At 46.6% G+C, this 18,024-nt stretch overlaps 1 protein-coding gene across 4 annotated transcripts in view; it reads left to right on the top strand.

Moving 5' to 3' along the window:
* Window positions 1-18,024, top strand: part of LOC141096337 (uncharacterized) — a 252,395-nt gene that overhangs the window by 212,673 nt on the left and 21,698 nt on the right. For all 4 annotated transcript variants that reach the window (XM_073582871.1, XM_073582872.1, XM_073582873.1 and 1 more), the window contains one exon: window positions 12,367-12,636. In XM_073582871.1, the coding sequence (XP_073438972.1) occupies window positions 12,367-12,636 (270 nt within the window). The remainder of the gene's footprint in view (window positions 1-12,366; window positions 12,637-18,024) is intronic.

Here is an 18,024-nt window from a genome sequence, read left to right as displayed (position 1 = left end):
ATGTTATATGAAAAGGGGAGTTACCAGCATGAGACATGTAGATCAGGAGAGTAGAGTGTCAGCAATTACATGTCTCACCTTGTTAATGCCCCCTTTCATCTAAAATAAGCTATGGAGGCAGATTTTCAGGGAGATCTCTGTGTCCGGCCAAAATTTCTAAGACAATGGAGCCATGAAATTACAGGCCAGTGAGCCTTACTTCTATACAAGGAAAGATCTTTAAACAAATTATTAAACAGCATGTATGTAAGTACTTGGATAAAAATACATTATTTAACCAGAGCCAGCATGGGTTAATAGCAAACAAGTCATTCCAGACTAATCTACCTTCCTTCTATCATGGAATCACTGACTGTGTGCATCAGGGAAATGTGGTAGATATACAGTAGTATATCTTGACTTCAGCAAAGCATTTGACAAAGTATCTCATAGTATCCTTATTGAAAAAATGACGACGTATGGGATTGACATAAATGGCTCAGTGATCGTACTCAAAGATTGGTAATAAATGGTTGCACATCAAATTGGAAGAATGTTTCAAGTGGGATAGCACAAGGCTCTGTCCTGCTCCCAGTGTTGTTCAACATTTTTATAAATGATCTAGATAAGGGAATTGAAGGTAAACTGATCAAATTTGCAGACATTGCTAAGCTAGGAGGAGTAGCTAACACTAGACAAGACAGAGAAAGGATTAAGAAGGATCTAGACAAGCTTGAACAATGGGCAGCAACTAATAGAATGGTATTTAATGGGGAGAAATGCAAGATTCTATATATGGGCAAGAAAAATGAAAACTATATATAATGAAAGGAAAGCAACAGCATGTGTGAAAAAGACTTGGGTATACTAATAGATCACAGACTGCATATGAGTTAACAGTGTGATGCAGCAGCAAAAAAGGCAAACAGTTCTAGGATGTAGTAAAAGAAGCATTTAGTCTAGATCACGTGAAGTAATTAACCCCCTCTACTCCTCCTTGGTCAGGCCACATCTGAAATACTGTGTCCAGTTCTGGCACTGCATTTTAAAAGACTTTGAAAAACTGGAGGAAGTTCAAAGAAGAGGTAACAGGATGGTGAGTGGACTGCAATGTATGTCCTATGAGTAAGAACTGTTAAAGGATCTGTAAATGTTTAGCTTGCAAAAAAGGCTAAGAGGAGACTTAATAGCCATCTATAAATATCTGAAGGGATGTCACAATGTAGAGAGATCATGAGAAGCAGTGGAATTAAATTGAAAGATAGTGAGGGTGATCAACGAGTGGAACAGGCTGCCACAAGAGGTGGCGAGTTCTCCTTCAATGGAAGTCTTCAAACACAGGATGGACAGATATCTGTCTGAGATGGTTTAGTGAATCCTGCATTGAGCAGCGGGTTGGACACTATGATCCTGGAGGTCCCTTCCAACTCTAACATTCTATGATTCTATGAATCTTAACAGCTCATTTACATATTAACACAAAATGGATTTCTGTGCAACAAGACATCTGATAGCATATATCAAGGTATCTTTTCACTCAACTTTCTATCACCTGCATGCTCATATACACAGCTTAGGATGGTTCATTCTACTGACAGATTCCCCAAGATTAACTGTCCTTGATAATTAATCTTTTTTATATAAATTATAAAGTTTTTGTTAGTAAAATGCTGGATCTTCATAAGGTGGTTGCCCCATGCAATTTAAACTACAAGGTGGCTAAAGGCTGCACAATTTTATGGATAAAGAAAGGTTTCCCCTTCACAACCATGTGCCCATTGGCCACCACATGTGGTCGTCTTATTGGGTATCAGGAGTTGAAAATAATTTTAGATCCACTCTAATGTACCATAGCTTTTTAAGACTTTATTTTACATTTACTTGTATGTCTATGTATTATATTGAATAACATCTACTAGTCATTGTACAGTGGGTACGGAAAGTATTCAGACCCCTTTAAATTTTTCACTCTTTGCTTCATTGCAGCCATTTGGTAAATTCAAAAAAAGTTCATTTTTTTTCTCATTAATGTACACTCTGCACCCCATCTTGACTGAAAAAACAGAAATGAAGAAATGTTTGCAAATTTATTAAAAGTGGAAAACTGAAATATCACATGGTCATAAGGATTACGACCCTTTGCTCAGTATTGAGTAGAAGCACCCTTTTGAGCCAGTACAGCCACTCCCCTTTGAACTCTTAATAAGTCCTGTGTAACCTCACAGTGTATGTTCACATTCCATTTTGACCACATGTTATTAACCTCATCAAGGACTGAATCAAATGCAGAGATTGGAAGCTATTGATTGATTTGGTTTTTGATTTGTGAGGTTAGAGTTGCACCACACTTTGCCATAGTCTTGAGTATCTCAGGGGCTCCATCTGAGCGCTTGAGAAGTGGGATTTGGATGTGCTCCCGATGACCTGTAGACTTACATTATAAGTCCAAAATATGCAACTTAACTTTTGATTCTATGTAAGCTTTTTTTGAGCGGCATCCATCATTGAAGTTGAAAACAATAACAAAGTTGTTATTTTTTTTAAACCATGCATACCTGATACTGGCAAATGACAGCAATCATTGTGCAGAATGTTTAATTTAATACCTACACCTTGACCTTGGAATAGTTTGGCTTTGAACAGTCATTATTAATCAACTGGCAATGTCCAATTTATGACTTTTATTTTTTTGCTGTATTTTGTTAAAGTTTCAATATTTATTTAAAAAAAAACACATCACCTAGCTGCACAGGAAAGTCGATGCTTCCGCATATCTGACCTCTGTGCTTGTATACGCACATCCTCCCATAATCAAGATCCTGCACAACTATTTATGCGTTCACTTTCACGCACTGGACAACTTCTTCTGTGATCACTCACATATAAGTGTATTTAGAAGTATGGCCAATCTAAAAAAGACAAAGAACCGTTACGAGCATCCACAAGTACCTAGATGTTGTCATGATCCAGGACGGGATTTCGCTTTGACCCGTCCTGGTTAGACTATGGGTTAATTGTGCTGCCTCTCTCTGGCAGCAGGAGGCTATTTAGTGCTCACTGGACCTGGGTCCGGTGTCAGTTATACTCCTGCCCTCGGCTGAGTTAAGTGACCTCTTGTATACGTGTGCCTTGTGCCTGATAACTTGCTTGCTTGTTCGGTTGTGATCTGGTTCTGTCCCTGTTACGAGTTCTGCCTGACCCTCTTGTACTGCGCTACCTCTCGTGTATGACTCTCTGCTTGTGACCCGACTCCTCTCTGCTCGTCCCCTTGGTACCACATCGCCCTCTTGTGTATGACCTTTGGCTCTGTCTGACTACCCGTCTGTTTGTCCCTCTGTACCTCGTTTGCCCGTACTGCTGTGACCTCTGTTTTGCCTGACTCTGAGTTGTTTGTATGGTGTCCTGTCCTATCTGAATACAGGATGCTAAGCCCCGCCCCCTTGCAGTCACATGACCATAGGTCCCGTGCAGACTATTCAGTTTCAGTGTCCGCAGGTCCTATGCATCTTTACTTTCCAGCACTGACTGGATCCTGACACTATTAGCCTGAAGCACGCCTGGTCACCTCTGCTGCCCTGCTCCCCAGGTAACTCTTAGCACTGCTTCTGTACTCAGGACACGTGCACTGGCTCTATGAGCAAGTGCAGTGCGGTGTCTCTGACATTATAACTGACCCATACCATTTTTTTTTCTCTGCTCCCATTCACCTGTGTGTGTGATGGATCCTGTGCACACTCTTTCTGAGCAGGTTAAGCATCTGACGCAGATGTCTCAGAAACTCTTTGGAGAACAAAGAGTCCTGGCTCAGTCTCAGCAGCTGATCGCCGACACTGTGCAGGGGGTTCTTTCATTGGGGGCTCGGGATGTTACATTAATTTCCCCTGAATCTCCAGTGAAGTTACCAGATACCTTTTCTGGAGATAAAAATGACTTCAGAGTTTTCAAGGAGGGCTGTAAGCTTTTTTTTTCCTTAAGACCACACTCTTCTGGGGATGAAAGTCAGAGAGTGGGGGTCATTATGTCTCTGTTAAGGGGAGCCCCCCAAGCTTGGGCTTTCTCCCTTCCTACCACGGCCCCTGAGCGTTTGACTGTGGATGCATTTTTTGAGGCCCTGGGGCATATTTATGATGAGCCTGATCGGGTGCGTATGGCTGAGGACAGGCTGATGAATGTTTGTCAGGGGAAACACTCAGCTGAGTGGTTTTGCTCAGAGTTCAGACGCTGGGCTGCTGAGGTCTGCTGGAACGACGCCGCTCTCCGGGGGTTGTTCCGTAGAGGCCTGTCTGAGCATCTGAAAGACGCCTTGGCTCTCCACCCCCCACCGGATGCCCTGGAGGAAGCTATGACACAGGCCGTCCGAATGGATCGCAGGTTACGGGCAAGGGGAGTGATACAAACTGAGACATCATTATTCTCCCAAGGAAGGGGAGCCAGTTCTTCATTGAAAATCACGGTGATGGGAACCATCAACCTTAAGGAGGAAGAAAGGAGACAACGGCACGTGAGAAAATGCTGTGTTCACAGTGGCGAGTCTGGACATTGGAAAAAGGATTGCCCCTCCCGGCCACTAACCAGCAAGCGACTGAGCCCGGGTGATTATCGTGGAGGTCACCCAGGCTCTCAGGTACCCTTTTCTGCATTTTCTAAAATGTCATTTCAAGTGGAACTTTGTTGTGGGGGTGTCTCCACATCCACTTCTGCCTTCGTGGATTGCGGTTCATCATTGAACTTTATTGACTCTGACTTGGTGGCCAGGTGTAAGTTAGGGACAGTTAGGTTGGAGACTCCGATTCACCTTGTTGCTATTGACAAAACACCACTGGTTAAGAATGACATTGTGTTTTGTACTGAAGAGTTTCTCCTTAAAGTGAGTTCCTTACACCAGGAACATATTTCATGTTTTTTAATGAACAACCTGCCTGCGGGACTGGTGTTGGGGTTCCCCCGGTTACAGCTGCATAATCCTGTGATTAATTGGGAATCTCGGGACATTGTTAAATGGGGTCCCTATTGCTCTGAGAAATGTCTTGTTTCTGTGTCTGTGTCGTCCGTGGGTCTAGAAGGCATTCCGGAGTGCCTGATAGATTATTCTGACGTTTTCTCCGAAAAAGAGGCTGAGGTTTTACCACCACACCGCCCATTTGATTGTGCCATTGACCTGGTTCCAGGTGCTAAATTGCCCAAAGCCCGCCTGTATAACCTCTCGGGTCCGGAACGGGCTGCGATGAAGGAATATATTTCCGAGAGCCTCCGTAAGGGACATATTCGTCCTTCTGTTTCTCCTGTGGCGGCAGGGTTCTTTTTTGTAAAAAAAAAAGACGGTGGTTTGCGCCCATGCCTCGATTTTCGTGAGTTAAATAAAATAACTGTGAGGAATACTTATCCCCTTCCACTTATTCCTGATTTATACAATCAGTTGTCCGGAGCTAAGTGGTTTTCGAAATTAGATCTACGGGGAGCGTATAACCTTATCCGAGTCCGGGACGGAGATGAATGGAAGACCGCTTTTCTCACTACTGAAGGGTTGTTTGAAAATTTGGTCATGCCCTTCGGCCTGACCAATGCTCCAGCGGTCTTCCAAAATTTCATAAATCATGTGTTCTCCGATTTGATTGGACGTTTTATGGTGGTGTATTTGGATGACATTTTAATCTACTCGCCTGATAAACAGACTCACATTGGTCATGTTCGGGCAGTTCTCCAAAGGCTCAGGGAGAACTGTCTGTTTGCTAAACTTGAAAAATGTTTATTTTTTGTTCAGGAACTGTCCTTTCTGGGGTTCATCGTGTCTGCTGAAGGGTATCGCATGGATCCTAATAAGGTGCAGGCCATTCTCGAGTGGGTTCAACCGTGTGATTTGAAGGGTCTGCAACGTTTCCTAGGGTTCGCTAATTATTATCGGAAATTCATAAGGGGGTTCTCACAGGTGGTTAAACCCCTCACAGACATGACTCAAAAGGGGGCCGATATCAAGAATTGGTCAACCGCAGCGGTAGCGGCATTTCAGTTTTTGAAAAAATGTTTCATGTCGGCCCCGGTTCTTATCCAACCGGACCCCTCTGAACCATTTATTGTTGAGGTAGACGCCTCAGAGGTGGGGGTGGGGGCGGTATTGTCCCAGGGACCCGCCACTTTGACCAATTTAAGACCTTGCGCCTTTTTCTCAAAGAAGTTCTCCCCTGCGGAGAGAAACTATGATGTGGGGAATCGGGAACTTCTGGCCGTAAAATTGGCTTTTGCAGAATGGAGGCATTTTTTGGAGGGGGCTGTTCATCCTATAACGGTAATCACGGACCACAAAAACCTAGCTTACATTGAGTCAGCTAAAAGGTTGACTCCCAGACAGGCTAGATGGTCACTTTTTTTTTCCCGATTCAACTTCTCGATCACTTTTCGACCAGGATCCAAGAATATCAGAGCGGATGCATTGTCACGCAGTCTTGATCCGGTGTCCCCCCGGAACCTCCATCCTCCATTCTTCAGCCTGGGGTGGTGGTGGCAGAGGTTTCTAATGTGTTGGAACGGGAGATTCGAGAAGCCCAGGCTCTTGCACCTCCAGCTAAGCCGTTGGATAAACTTTTTGTGCCAGCTCAGTTTCGTCTCAAGGTCCTCCAGGAGTTCCATGACTCAGTTCTGGGTGGACATCCAGGGATCTCAGCGACCCGGAAGGCCATTGCTAAAATATTCTGGTGGTCTTCTTTAGCCTCTGATGTTGGGGAGTATGTGTCTGCGTGTGAGGTTTGTGCCCGTGCGAAAACTCCCCATAACCGGCTGGCCAGGGAATTGGTACCACTGCCAATTCCTGAGAGACCATGGACTCATCTGTCCATGGATTTCATCACCAACCTTCCCCCTTCCAAGGGTAATACCGTGGTCTGGGTCGTAGTGGACAGGTTTAGTAAGCAGGCACATTTTGTACCTTTGGCAGCTCTACCTAATGCGGAAACATTGTCCAGATTGTTTGTGGAGCATGTGGTGCGGTTGCATGGGGTACCCCTGAATGTGGTGTCTGATAGGGGAGTGCAATTTGTGTCCAGATTTTGGAGAGCTTTTTGTAGGAGGTTGGGTATTGGTCTGTCCTTTTCATCCGCCTACCATCCAGAGACTAATGGGCAGACTGAGCGGACCAATCAGTCTCTGGAGCAAATTCTGCGTTGTTTGACCTCAGCCCGACAGGATGATTGGTGTTCTGTGTTACCATTGGCTGAGTTTGCATTTAACAACCGCACTAACCAGTCTACGGGTACATCTCCTTTTTTTTGCAATTATGGGTTTCATCCTCATTTTGGAGAATTTTCCCGCTTGAATTCTGGGTGTCCTGGGGCGGATGAGACGATCCAGCGGTTGGGGGAGGTATGGCGGGAGGTCCAGAATAACATTACGAAGGCCCAGGACAAATTTAAATTTTTTGCGGACAAAAGACGATCCGTGGGTCCAGTGTTTCAGGTCGGAGATAAGGTATGGTTATCCACCAAAAATATAAGGCTCAAGGTCCCCTCTGCGAAGCTTGGACCCAAGTTTATAGGTCCCTATGTAATTACCGAAGCAGTTAACCCGGTGGCTTTTCGGTTGAGTCTTCCGCCATCTCTAAGGATCCCTAATGTTTTCCATAAGGCCCTTTTGAAACCTGTGAGGTCCAGTGGGGAGGGATCATCATCTTCCCCGACACCGGTTCTGGTAGATGGGCAGGCTGAGTACGAGGTGGAACGAATTGTCGACTCCAGGTTGGTCCGTCGCGCCCTTCAGTATCTGATACATTGGAAGGGCTATGGTCCTGAGGAACGCTCGTGGGTTCCTGCTCGATCAGTTCATGCGGATCGGTTGATCCGAGCCTTTCACGCCAAGTACCCTGAGAGACCTGGGGGTCCGGTGGCCCCCCATTGAGAGGAGGGTACTGTCATGATCCAGGATGGGATTTCGCTTTGACCCGTCCTGGTTAGACTATGGGTTAATTGTGCTGCCTCTCTCTGGCAGCAGGAGGCTATTTAGTGCTCACTGGACCTGGGTCCGGTGTCAGTTATACTTCTGCCCTCGGCTGAGTTAAGTGACCTCTTGTATACGTGTGCCTTGTGCCTGATATCTTGCTTGCTTGTTCGGTTGTGATCTGGTTCTGTCCTTGTTACGAGTTCTGCCTGACCCTCTTGTACTGCGCTACCTCTCGTGTATGACTCTCTGCTTGTGACCCGACTCCTCTCTGCTCGTCCCCTTGGTACCACGTCGCCCTCTTGTGTATGACCTTTGGCTCTGTCTGACTACGCGTCTGTTTGTCCCTCTGTACCTCGTTTGCCCGTACTGCTGTGACCTCTGTTTTGCCTGACTCTGAGTTGTTTGTATGGTGTCCTGTCCTATCTGAATACAGGACGCTAAGCCCCGCCCCCTTGCAGTCACATGACCATAGGTCCCGTGCAGACTACTCAGTTTCAGTGTCCGCAGGTCCTATGCATCTTTACTTTCCAGCACTGACTGGATCCTGACACTATTAGCCTGAAGCACGCCTGGTCACCTCTGCTGCCCTCCTCCCCAGGTAACTCTTAGCACTGCTTCTGTACTCAGGACACGTGCACTGGCTCTATGAGCAAGTGCAGTGCGGTGTCTCTGACAGATGTCAATTCTGCTGCTTCACGTCAACAGAGCAGCTCTTCTTCTTCTGGGCTGCTCTGTAGACTGGGAGGCGTGACTACCGATGTCATGCTGATTGACAGCCAGCTCCACACTGTTATGCAGGGAGGAGCCGGGTATCAGTCAGCATGACATCTGCAGTCACGCCTCGTCAACAGAACAGTGCGGAAGAGAAGCAGCTGCTCTATTAATGTGATATCACTGGAAGCCACAGACTTTTCGGCAGGAGCAATCTGTGACCACTTTGAGCAGGCAGAGATCAGCGCTGGGCACAGCAGGAAGATATATACCAACAGAAATTAAACTACCCAAAAAATCAATAATAAAAAGGAAATAATCTTTATTAAGTATAGAAACAATTTAAAAAACAAACTTGAAGAGGATTATTTTAACAGAGACAGAAGTGGTAATCAATCATATATACGTTAGGTAATTACATGATTTCACAGCTCATAATATTAGTTTACATATAATTAAAGCAAAGAGGTGCAAAATCTGTCAACCATGTATCAATAAAGAATGACACAAGATCAAGCAAATGTCAGGTGTTGCGGCTCCATCTAGGGGTTGTTTGTGATAATGTCATCACATAGTAACATCTTACAAGAATCTCTATTTTGGTTCAACATCCATACAACTGACAGTAGGTGCACCATATTTACTGAATAATAAATAATAAATACATGGGAAGGTATACATTACCTATAAATAATCTTTTAATGTCAGATTAAAAAATCAATGAATATTGTGCACCTGTCAGTCAATGGCCTATATAATGGAGAGACACTGAGCAAAATTTATATAAATAAATAAGAACATTGGCTATTAATAGGATGTTGTGCAACCTGGATGGATATATATTAATAAGTGCAACATATTTATGGAATAGTGAAGAAATATATATATAAAACTGAATGTATGTATGTATGTGTGTGTGTATCACCAACCAATCATGAAGCATTTTTCATTTCACTAGAAATGTTCAAAAGAAGCTGAGCTGTGATTGGTTGCTATGAACAACAGTTTTCCATGCAACCAATCACTAACATCTCTCATTTCACCAGAGCTGGTTAAAAGAAAATGAGCTGTGATTGGTTGCTATGAGCAAGTTTTCCCACTTGACAACACCTCAGCAGACACTAACAGGGTGGGAGAAATCTAGCATCCCCAGGAACATAAGCTCCCAGCCATTGTCTGCCCCTCAGACAGGAGCACAGAACACATGACAGAAATGAAAAAACCCCACCCGTGCCCATATTCAAATCACACATCTTCCATCCCATAGGCACATCTTCCCTCTTAAAGGGATCTCCGGTATGGAAGTCAGGGCAAATCCTTCCAGCGCTTTGGTTTTGACCCCAGGGTCTCTTAAAGGGATATCCGGTGTGGAAGTTAGGGCAATTCCACTCAGCTCTGTGGTTCTGACCCCAGGGTCTCTTAAAGGGATCATTGGTATGCAAGTTAGGGCAAATCCACTCAGCGTTTTGGTACTGACCCCAGGCCTTTCTTAAAGGGATAACAAAAACAAAAAAACACAAATATCCTAAAATTAAAAATTAAAAAATAAACTGCAAATAATGGATAAAGGTAATAATAATAAGGGTAGTTAGTAAACCTAATTTTGATGAAAATAATGTACAACCATCCTGCCACGTCAAGGCAACCCTTGTGGGACAGTCCTAACTCTAGTATTTAAAACCTTTCCACTTGCCAAGTGACGTGAATGTGAACAAGGATCGATTTTTTTTTTCTTTCTTAAAGGGATCTCCGGTATGGAAGGCAGGGCAAATCTATCCAGTGCTTTGGTTCTGACCCCATGCCTCTCTTAAAGGAATCCTCGGTATGGAAGTCAAGGCAATTGCCTTCAAATGCTCTGGTACAGACCCCAGGCTCTCTTAGAGGGATCTCCTGTACGGAAGTTAGGGCAAATCCCTCAGCGCTCTGATTCTGACACCATGGTTCTATTAAAGGGATCATTGGTATGCAAGTCAGGGCAAATCCACTCATAGTCCGGTGGCTATGGCTGATGGGATGATGTGGGATATTAGGGGTAGTCGTCCGGCGGCTGTGACGGGATGATGTGGGGTATTAGGGGTAGTAGTCTTGTGGCTCTGGTTGACGGGATGATGTGGGATTTTAGGGGTAGTATTCCGGTGGCTCTGACTGGCAGGATGATGTGGGATATTAGTAGTCCGGTGGCTCTGGGTGATGGAACGATGTGGAATATTAATGGTAGTAGTCTGGTAGCTCTGGCTGATGGGATGATGTGGGATATTATAGTGAATGTGGCTATGCGGAGTGGGCGGGGCTCTACACTCAGCTTTATATATATAGATATAATCATTATAATTTGTTATAACTAACCGTAGTTACTTACTATGCCCGGGCAGCGCCGGGCTCTTCAGCTAGAATAATATAAAGTGCAAGCCAGTGCATGGAGTATTCCATGAATATATGGCAGCTGATACAGTTTAAATAATTAGACATCCCAAAGTGCAAACAAGAGCTTTACGGAGTTCCCTGAATGTTGAGCAACTGATACAATTCAAATGAATCGACATCCTAGGAGAAGATGAAGACAACAAAATACTATTAATGCAGACATGCCAGTAGTATATAGACTGAAAGAAATATTTACCACCATTCCCTAGGGAATAGTCTAGGATGTCTATTCATTTGAATAGACATCTGAACCACTTTGGTGAGGATACGATCTATTGATCGCCCGTTATTGCATTTTAATGCAATGTTGCGGCGACCAAAAAACATAATTCTGGCATTTTTCATTTTTTTCTCATTACGCTGCTTAGCGATCAGGTTAATTCTTTTTTTATCTTGATAGATCAGGCGTTTCTGAACGTGGCGATACTTAATATGTGTATGTTTGATTTTTTTATTGTTTTATTTTGAATGGGGCGAAAGGGGGGTGATTTGAACCTTTATATTTTTATTTTTTTTTAATGTTTTTTAAAAAAAATTTTTACTTTTTGCATGCTTTAATAGTCTCCATGGGAGATTAGAAGCTGCAGTTGTCCGATTGGCTCTGCTACATACAGGCTATGATCATATCACATGTATGTAGCAGATTTACTTACTTCCTATGAGCAACAACCAATCCAGCATTGACAACCATAGAGGTCTGCAGGAGACCTCTGGTTGTCATGCCAACCCATTGGTTACCCGCATCACCGATGGGCTTGTTTCCAGCTCAATTGCCGGAAGGCATTTAACGGGTTTATAGCCACGGGTGGGTCGCGATTCAACCCGCGACTGCTCAAGGCACATGTCAGCTGATCAAAACAGCTGACATGTGCCGGGAAAGTTGTGGGCTCACCGCCAGAGCCCACAACAAAGGGAAGGAGTCCGACATCGAAGTACTATTACGCCTGACGTCGAAAAGGGGTTAATTATATGTAAACTAATATTATGAGCTGTAAAATCATGTAATTACCTAATGTATGTATGATTGATTACCACTTCTGTGTCTGTTAAAATAATCCCCTTTAAATTTGTTTTTTTAAATTGTTTTATACTTTACTTAATAAAGATAAAAAATTTTTATTATTGATTTTTCAGGTAGTTTCTGTTGGTATATGGTTTATCCAAAAGCACTCCAATACACTAGTTTTTTATGGTGTGCTGACAACAGGTAGGTAGTTAACAGCTACCAGCATGTAAGTTCCTAGGTCCATAAGAAAAATATAAAATAACTCCAAGCAACCCCTTTAAGAGTGTTTTCCTTTTTATTAACATCACTATATTTTATAGAATGAAGTAATAAATGAAGCAGAAGAACCAGAAGATGACAATGATTACAAAGAGAATCAAATTTCCACCCCGACACCTGAAACAGGACAAAATGTCCCAAATTTTAGAAGTGAATGGTGGAGTGATCCAGATACTGAGCAGACTGAGAAGGGTAAATGCCCCAGTCAACATTTACAAACGTCACACAAGTTTTCACAAACACAAGATGAAGACCTTGATGAAAGTCATGAGCAACAGAACTTTCTTTCAGCCAAGATTAATAGAGCTGAGGTAAGTACTTTTAAAATGTGAAGACATCCAGAAATCTTAGCAAACATTGTGGTAATGACTGCAGCTTTAAGAAACACTTTATTATAACAAAAGTGCAATTTTTGTTAATTTTCTCATCTCTAAGTTTTGGGCCTCAAGCAAAGATCCCCCGGTCGCCCTAATAGAAATAGTTGATTATTTAATTGTTTATTATATCTGAAAATTCCTTGACTTCCCTTCAGTTGGGTTACTTGATCTTATGTAGGGAGGAGGACCCCCATAGGTTGTCTGGGCCGGAACCAAGGGAACCGCCATCTGGGTTCCTAGGGAAACAGTACCCAGGGGAACAAAGGAGGAGAACAGATGACTGAGTGTGACTGGGCAGCAAGGGGAGGGGTGAATATAAAAGGAGCAGGGGGCGCGCAGGGGAGACAGTTGGTGGCACGCCAGACACTGAACAAGAGGCTGTGGGACTGTGAGAGAGCTAGAGCGGCCGACAATGACCAGAGGGGAGAACGGCAGTAGAGAGATTATCAGTGCCCGTCAGAGAGGAGGTACCGAACTTACCGACCAGAGACTGTCACCCCCCCGCCAAGTCGGGAACACGACCTGCCCACGGTCGTCCGCAGCCGGTACGGCTGTGCTCCAGCCCGTTGTGGCCTGTCCGCTGTCTCCCGCGGCCGCCGCCGCTTCAATCCTGCCCGCAGTGGTGGCCTGCCCGCTGCTGCCCCACCACAGTCCGCAGTTGTGGCCTGTGCATCACCGCCCAGGGCTGCCATTACCCTGCTACAGTTGGCATTTGTGGCCTGCTCCTTGCCTACGGAGAGACTCATTGCACAGGCCCAGTCCGTGCGCATGGCCTACCAACCGCCACTCTTCCAGACTACGTCACTACCCTGCTTGGAGGGGCTGGAGTCCCCGTGGACTCGCTAACGAATGGGACCCTGCTGTGGCTACAGGGGTTACCGCAACGAAAGACTCCCTTAGGGCCTGTTGTGCCTCAACTTCTCCTGGGTGCTGGACACCTGAAGACTATGACCGTTTCTCAACAGCTGGGCCCAGCGGCTGCGACGTCAAAGCAGCCACATCAGCTACATCAAAGCAGCCACATCAGCGACACCAAAGCAGCCACACCAGCCACACCGAGGGACGTCAGGAAGGATAAGTTGACTTTAGGAAATAAGGACCGTAGTTGGCCGTTTTGTGGCCCCATAATAGCTAGCCTTGCTGGGTCAGTCACATTCTCGTTAAAGAGAAGTGTTATTATTTTTGTTGAGTCCCTGCGAGGACATTTAGTGTTATCCCTTTTTGGTTGCTCAGTATAGCCCTAGCGGCTCCAGTTCATAAATGTTATTTTCCAAAACAACACTCAGTCTCAAGTCTCGTCACTGCATCCTGCGAACCTGCTGTTACCTACATTTGGCATAGTCGGCAGGATGCAGTCTCCGAGCACGGACAATGGTGCCCCAGACCAGGGCAGTGCTGTGAACTCTACAGATAATGAGGGCCCCCGTTCCAGCATTTCGTTGGGGGCTACGCTGAACAACCTGCCTAGGTTTTCCGGCTCCAATACTATGCTAAGGAGCTGGACAGAGCAGATGCGGGGGCTTTTTCGGATGCACCCAATGACTCCTGACCTGGAAGCCGAAGTAGCTCTCATGGCATTAGACGGGGAGGTTCGGAGGTCAGTGATGTTGAGGCCCCCGGGACACCGCAACACCTTTGATAAAGTTTTGCAGATAGTAGAACAGACCCATGGGGACCCAACTAATGTGGGAGAATTAAGGACCTGGTTGTTCAGTTGAATGCAGGGAGAGGGGGAGACTATCACCCAGTATATGAATGTCCTCCAAGAATTGCATACAGCTATTGAAAGAAAGGACGGAGTAGGGGTAGGACCTATTGACATTACCCTATGCGACCTACTGGTGACTGGACTGCGAGACCCGTTAATAAAACAGGCATTACGGGAGCAGATCAGAATGAATCCCAGTATAGACTTTTCAGAGGTGGGAAGTCAAGCACGGGCTCGTGAGCAAGAGCAGGGGATGGTGGTTCCCGTGGGGAAGGTCCGAAGTGTGGAGGCTTCCGTGAATGCAGTCGAGGAGCCTCAATGGGTGGAAGAGATGAAACAAGAGTTGAAGAACATTAAGGGCGAGTTAGCCGAAGTGAAGAGAAGGACCGAGTCCGGGACTGGACGGCCTAGTTTTAATCCCGGCCCCTGGGGGTCCCGCTCCCCGCGGGGCGGTCGGTCTGCGCAGGCCCGGTGTTATGAGTGCGGAGAACCAGGCCACTTCGCCCGAGAGTGTCCGCGGCGTGGGAAATACCCACTCCGGTGGCCATTAAACTAGAGGGCTCCGGGCTGGGGGGACGCCGCTCGGCACCAAAAACCACAACTAGGGGTGGTGGAAGTCCCAAAGATTTGGTCGCAAAATGTCCGGTGGTTTGGGCAGAAGTGGAGGGCCGGTCCGATGCCTGGTGGACACGGGGTCACAAGTGACAACTATGCCTGCAACTTATTTCTGGCAAAATTTCCCCGAGGCAACGAGACCCCAGTGGGGACCCATGATCAGACTAGTAGCCACCAATCAACTACCGGTCCCTGTTGCCGGGGTGGTCTGCTCCTCAATGATCCCACGCATAAGATCCTGAAGCAGTGGGGTTCCCGCATGGCCCAGGGACAGGTATTCCAGCAGTTGGTACGGGAGGCGCGAGTACATCAGGACTGCCGGGAAGGTGAGGTTCTGGGCATAGTCATCGCCCCAGTGGCTCCCCTGCTTGTACTGCCTCCTGAGCAGATGGTGATGGCCCTGCCAATTCAAGCCTCGATGCCCTTGGAGGGTGTAGAGATGCAGGTGGAGCCATGCTACTCGGAGCACCTACCTCCTGGCATACTGGTGGCCCGTTCCCTAACTACAGTGCAAAAAGGGACCGTCCTGGTGCACTGCGTCAACCTCGAAAACCGAGACATCGTCCTGAAAGCTTTGACCAAACTGGCCAAACTAGTAAGGCCTTTAGAAGAAGTGCTGCCGGCTCCTGGGGTTCAATTGAGAGTGCAATCCGAGGATCCTTGGGAAGTAACGATTCGGACTCTGCAGGCCATCGAAATCTCGGCTCAGGAGGTCGAAACATCCTTGAACAGATGCGGGCCGACCTCTCCGGACTAATTCCAGCCCAGCTCTCCCAGATAAAAACACTGCTCGGACAGTACCATGAAGTATTTGCTAGTCACGAGGAAGATTTTGGATGTACCACCGCCATCACTCATGAAATTCCGACGGCAGGGGCTGCCCCCATCCGAGAACGATATCGACAGATTCCTCCACAACTCTACCAAGAGGTGTAAACTTTGTTGGCCCAAATGTTGTGAAAGGGGGTGATACGGGAAAGCCAAAGCCCCTGGGTGGCCCCCATAGTGTTGGTCCGTAAAAAGGATGGTACCTTACGATTCTGTGTGAATTATCGAAAGCTGAATGCTTGTACTATTAAAGACTCATACCCACTGCCCCGCATAGAAGAGTCCTTGTCCGCCCTGGGGAAGGCAACGTACTTTTCTACTTTGGACCTGGCCAGTGGGTACTGGCAGGTGTCCATGTCAGAAGAAGATAGGGCCAAGACGGCGTTCATACTGCCTATGGGACTATTTGAGTTCAATCGAATGCCGTTCGGACTGGCCAACGCCCTGGGGACCTTTCAGCGTTTGATGGAGCAGTGTCTGGGAGATCTCAATTTTGAGGCCACGTTGATATACCTGGACGATATGATCATCTATTCTGCCACATTCGAGGACCACCTAAAGTGGTTGGGGCAGGTGCTCGGTCGGTTGCAAAAGTACGGGTTGAAGGTAAAACCCAAAAAATCCCACCTATTTCGCTCCCAGATTGAGTATCTGGGCCATGTCGTCTCGGCAGAGGGTGTATGGCCGTCCCGGGAAAAGGTTGCTGTTATTCAGGGATGATCTACCCCCGAGATGATAAAAGACGTGCGGGCCTTCCTGGGGTTGGCCGGATACTACCGTCATTTCGTAAAAAATTTTGCATCTCGATCCCTGCACGACCTGCTGAAGGGGGCTCCCGCTGGGGCAAATGGACAGAAAATCCAGTGTCAACAACCTCAAGAAGAGGCCTTCCAAGACCTTAAGGCTGCGCTCTCGGATGCCCCGGTGTTGACGTAAGCGGATTTCTCGCCACCGTTCATCCTACACACTGACGGGAGTCTTCACGGGCTGGGGGCTGTGTTGTCACAGGTTCAAGATGGCCGGGAGAGAGTGATCGCGTATGGAAGCCGTTCACGCCATGATTCCAAGCGCAACCCTGACAATTACAGCTCCTTTAAGCTCGAGCTCCTCGCAGTGGTGTGGGCCATGATGGAGCGGTTCGCAGAGTACCTGGTGGGCTCTGAAGTAGTGGTGCGGACCGACAATAACCCGCTGGAAAACGCCAAACTAGGAGCTCTGGAACAACGATGGGTGGCCCGGATGGCGAAATTCAACTATAAAATCATCTCTAAAAGAAGGGCCGAGAATGTACATGCTAACGCCCTCTCCAGAATTCGACATACAACCCCAGGGAAAAGTCGAGACAACGAACTAGAAGGGGAAGAGATGCCAATCACCCTCACCGCTGCCATGCTCACAGCTGCCTCCCAGAAAGTATCTCCCCCAGAGACCCAAAGAGGCATGTTGGAACAATCCCGGGACGAGTGGATCCAGCAGCAGCAAGATGAGGAAGAAATTAGACTTCTCCAGACGTGGGTCGCCGCTGGCAAATTGCCTACTGACCCCCAGAAACGAACTTTGACTCAGGACATGTCGCTAATGTTACGACAATGGGGCTGGTAATCCGAAAAGGACTTTTCTATCGTAAAAAGACATCACGAACAACCTATATGACAATCTGGCAGCTAGTTACGCCCGGAGCCCTACTCCACAAACTGGCTTGAGAAGCCCACAAAAAAGGGGCTCATTTCGGGGCTCAAAAGACTTTGCAATGATTACAACAGAAAATTTACCATCCACGCTTACAGGCTGTTGTGGACTAGACTTGCCGGACCTGTCGCCCATGTGAATGAGCTAAACCGCCTGCACAGCGAACCTCAGTACAAACAATTGTGACCTCAGCGCCCCTCGAGCTTCTGACAGTGGATTACCTGACCATTGGTCCCGCATTCCAGGGGTACGAACACTGCCTCGTCATGGTGGACCATTTCACTAAGTTCGCTGTGGTCACCCCCACTCGAGATCAGACCGCAGAGTCGGCTGCCTCCACAATTTTCAGAAACTTCATACAAGTGTATGGCTGTCCTCAACGGATACATTCAGATCAAGGAGCATGCTTTTTGAGAAAAGTTATGGAGGAACTACACCGTCTCTATGGTAGTGACAAATCCCGGACCACGCCGTATCACCCA

This window comes from Dendrobates tinctorius, unplaced genomic scaffold (genome assembly GCF_039654945.1).
Source record: "Dendrobates tinctorius isolate UK_male_01 unplaced genomic scaffold, ASM3965494v1 ptg000074l, whole genome shotgun sequence".
Taxonomy (NCBI): domain Eukaryota; kingdom Metazoa; phylum Chordata; class Amphibia; order Anura; family Dendrobatidae; genus Dendrobates; species Dendrobates tinctorius.
This window is presented reverse-complemented; position numbering and strand designations above follow the sequence as displayed.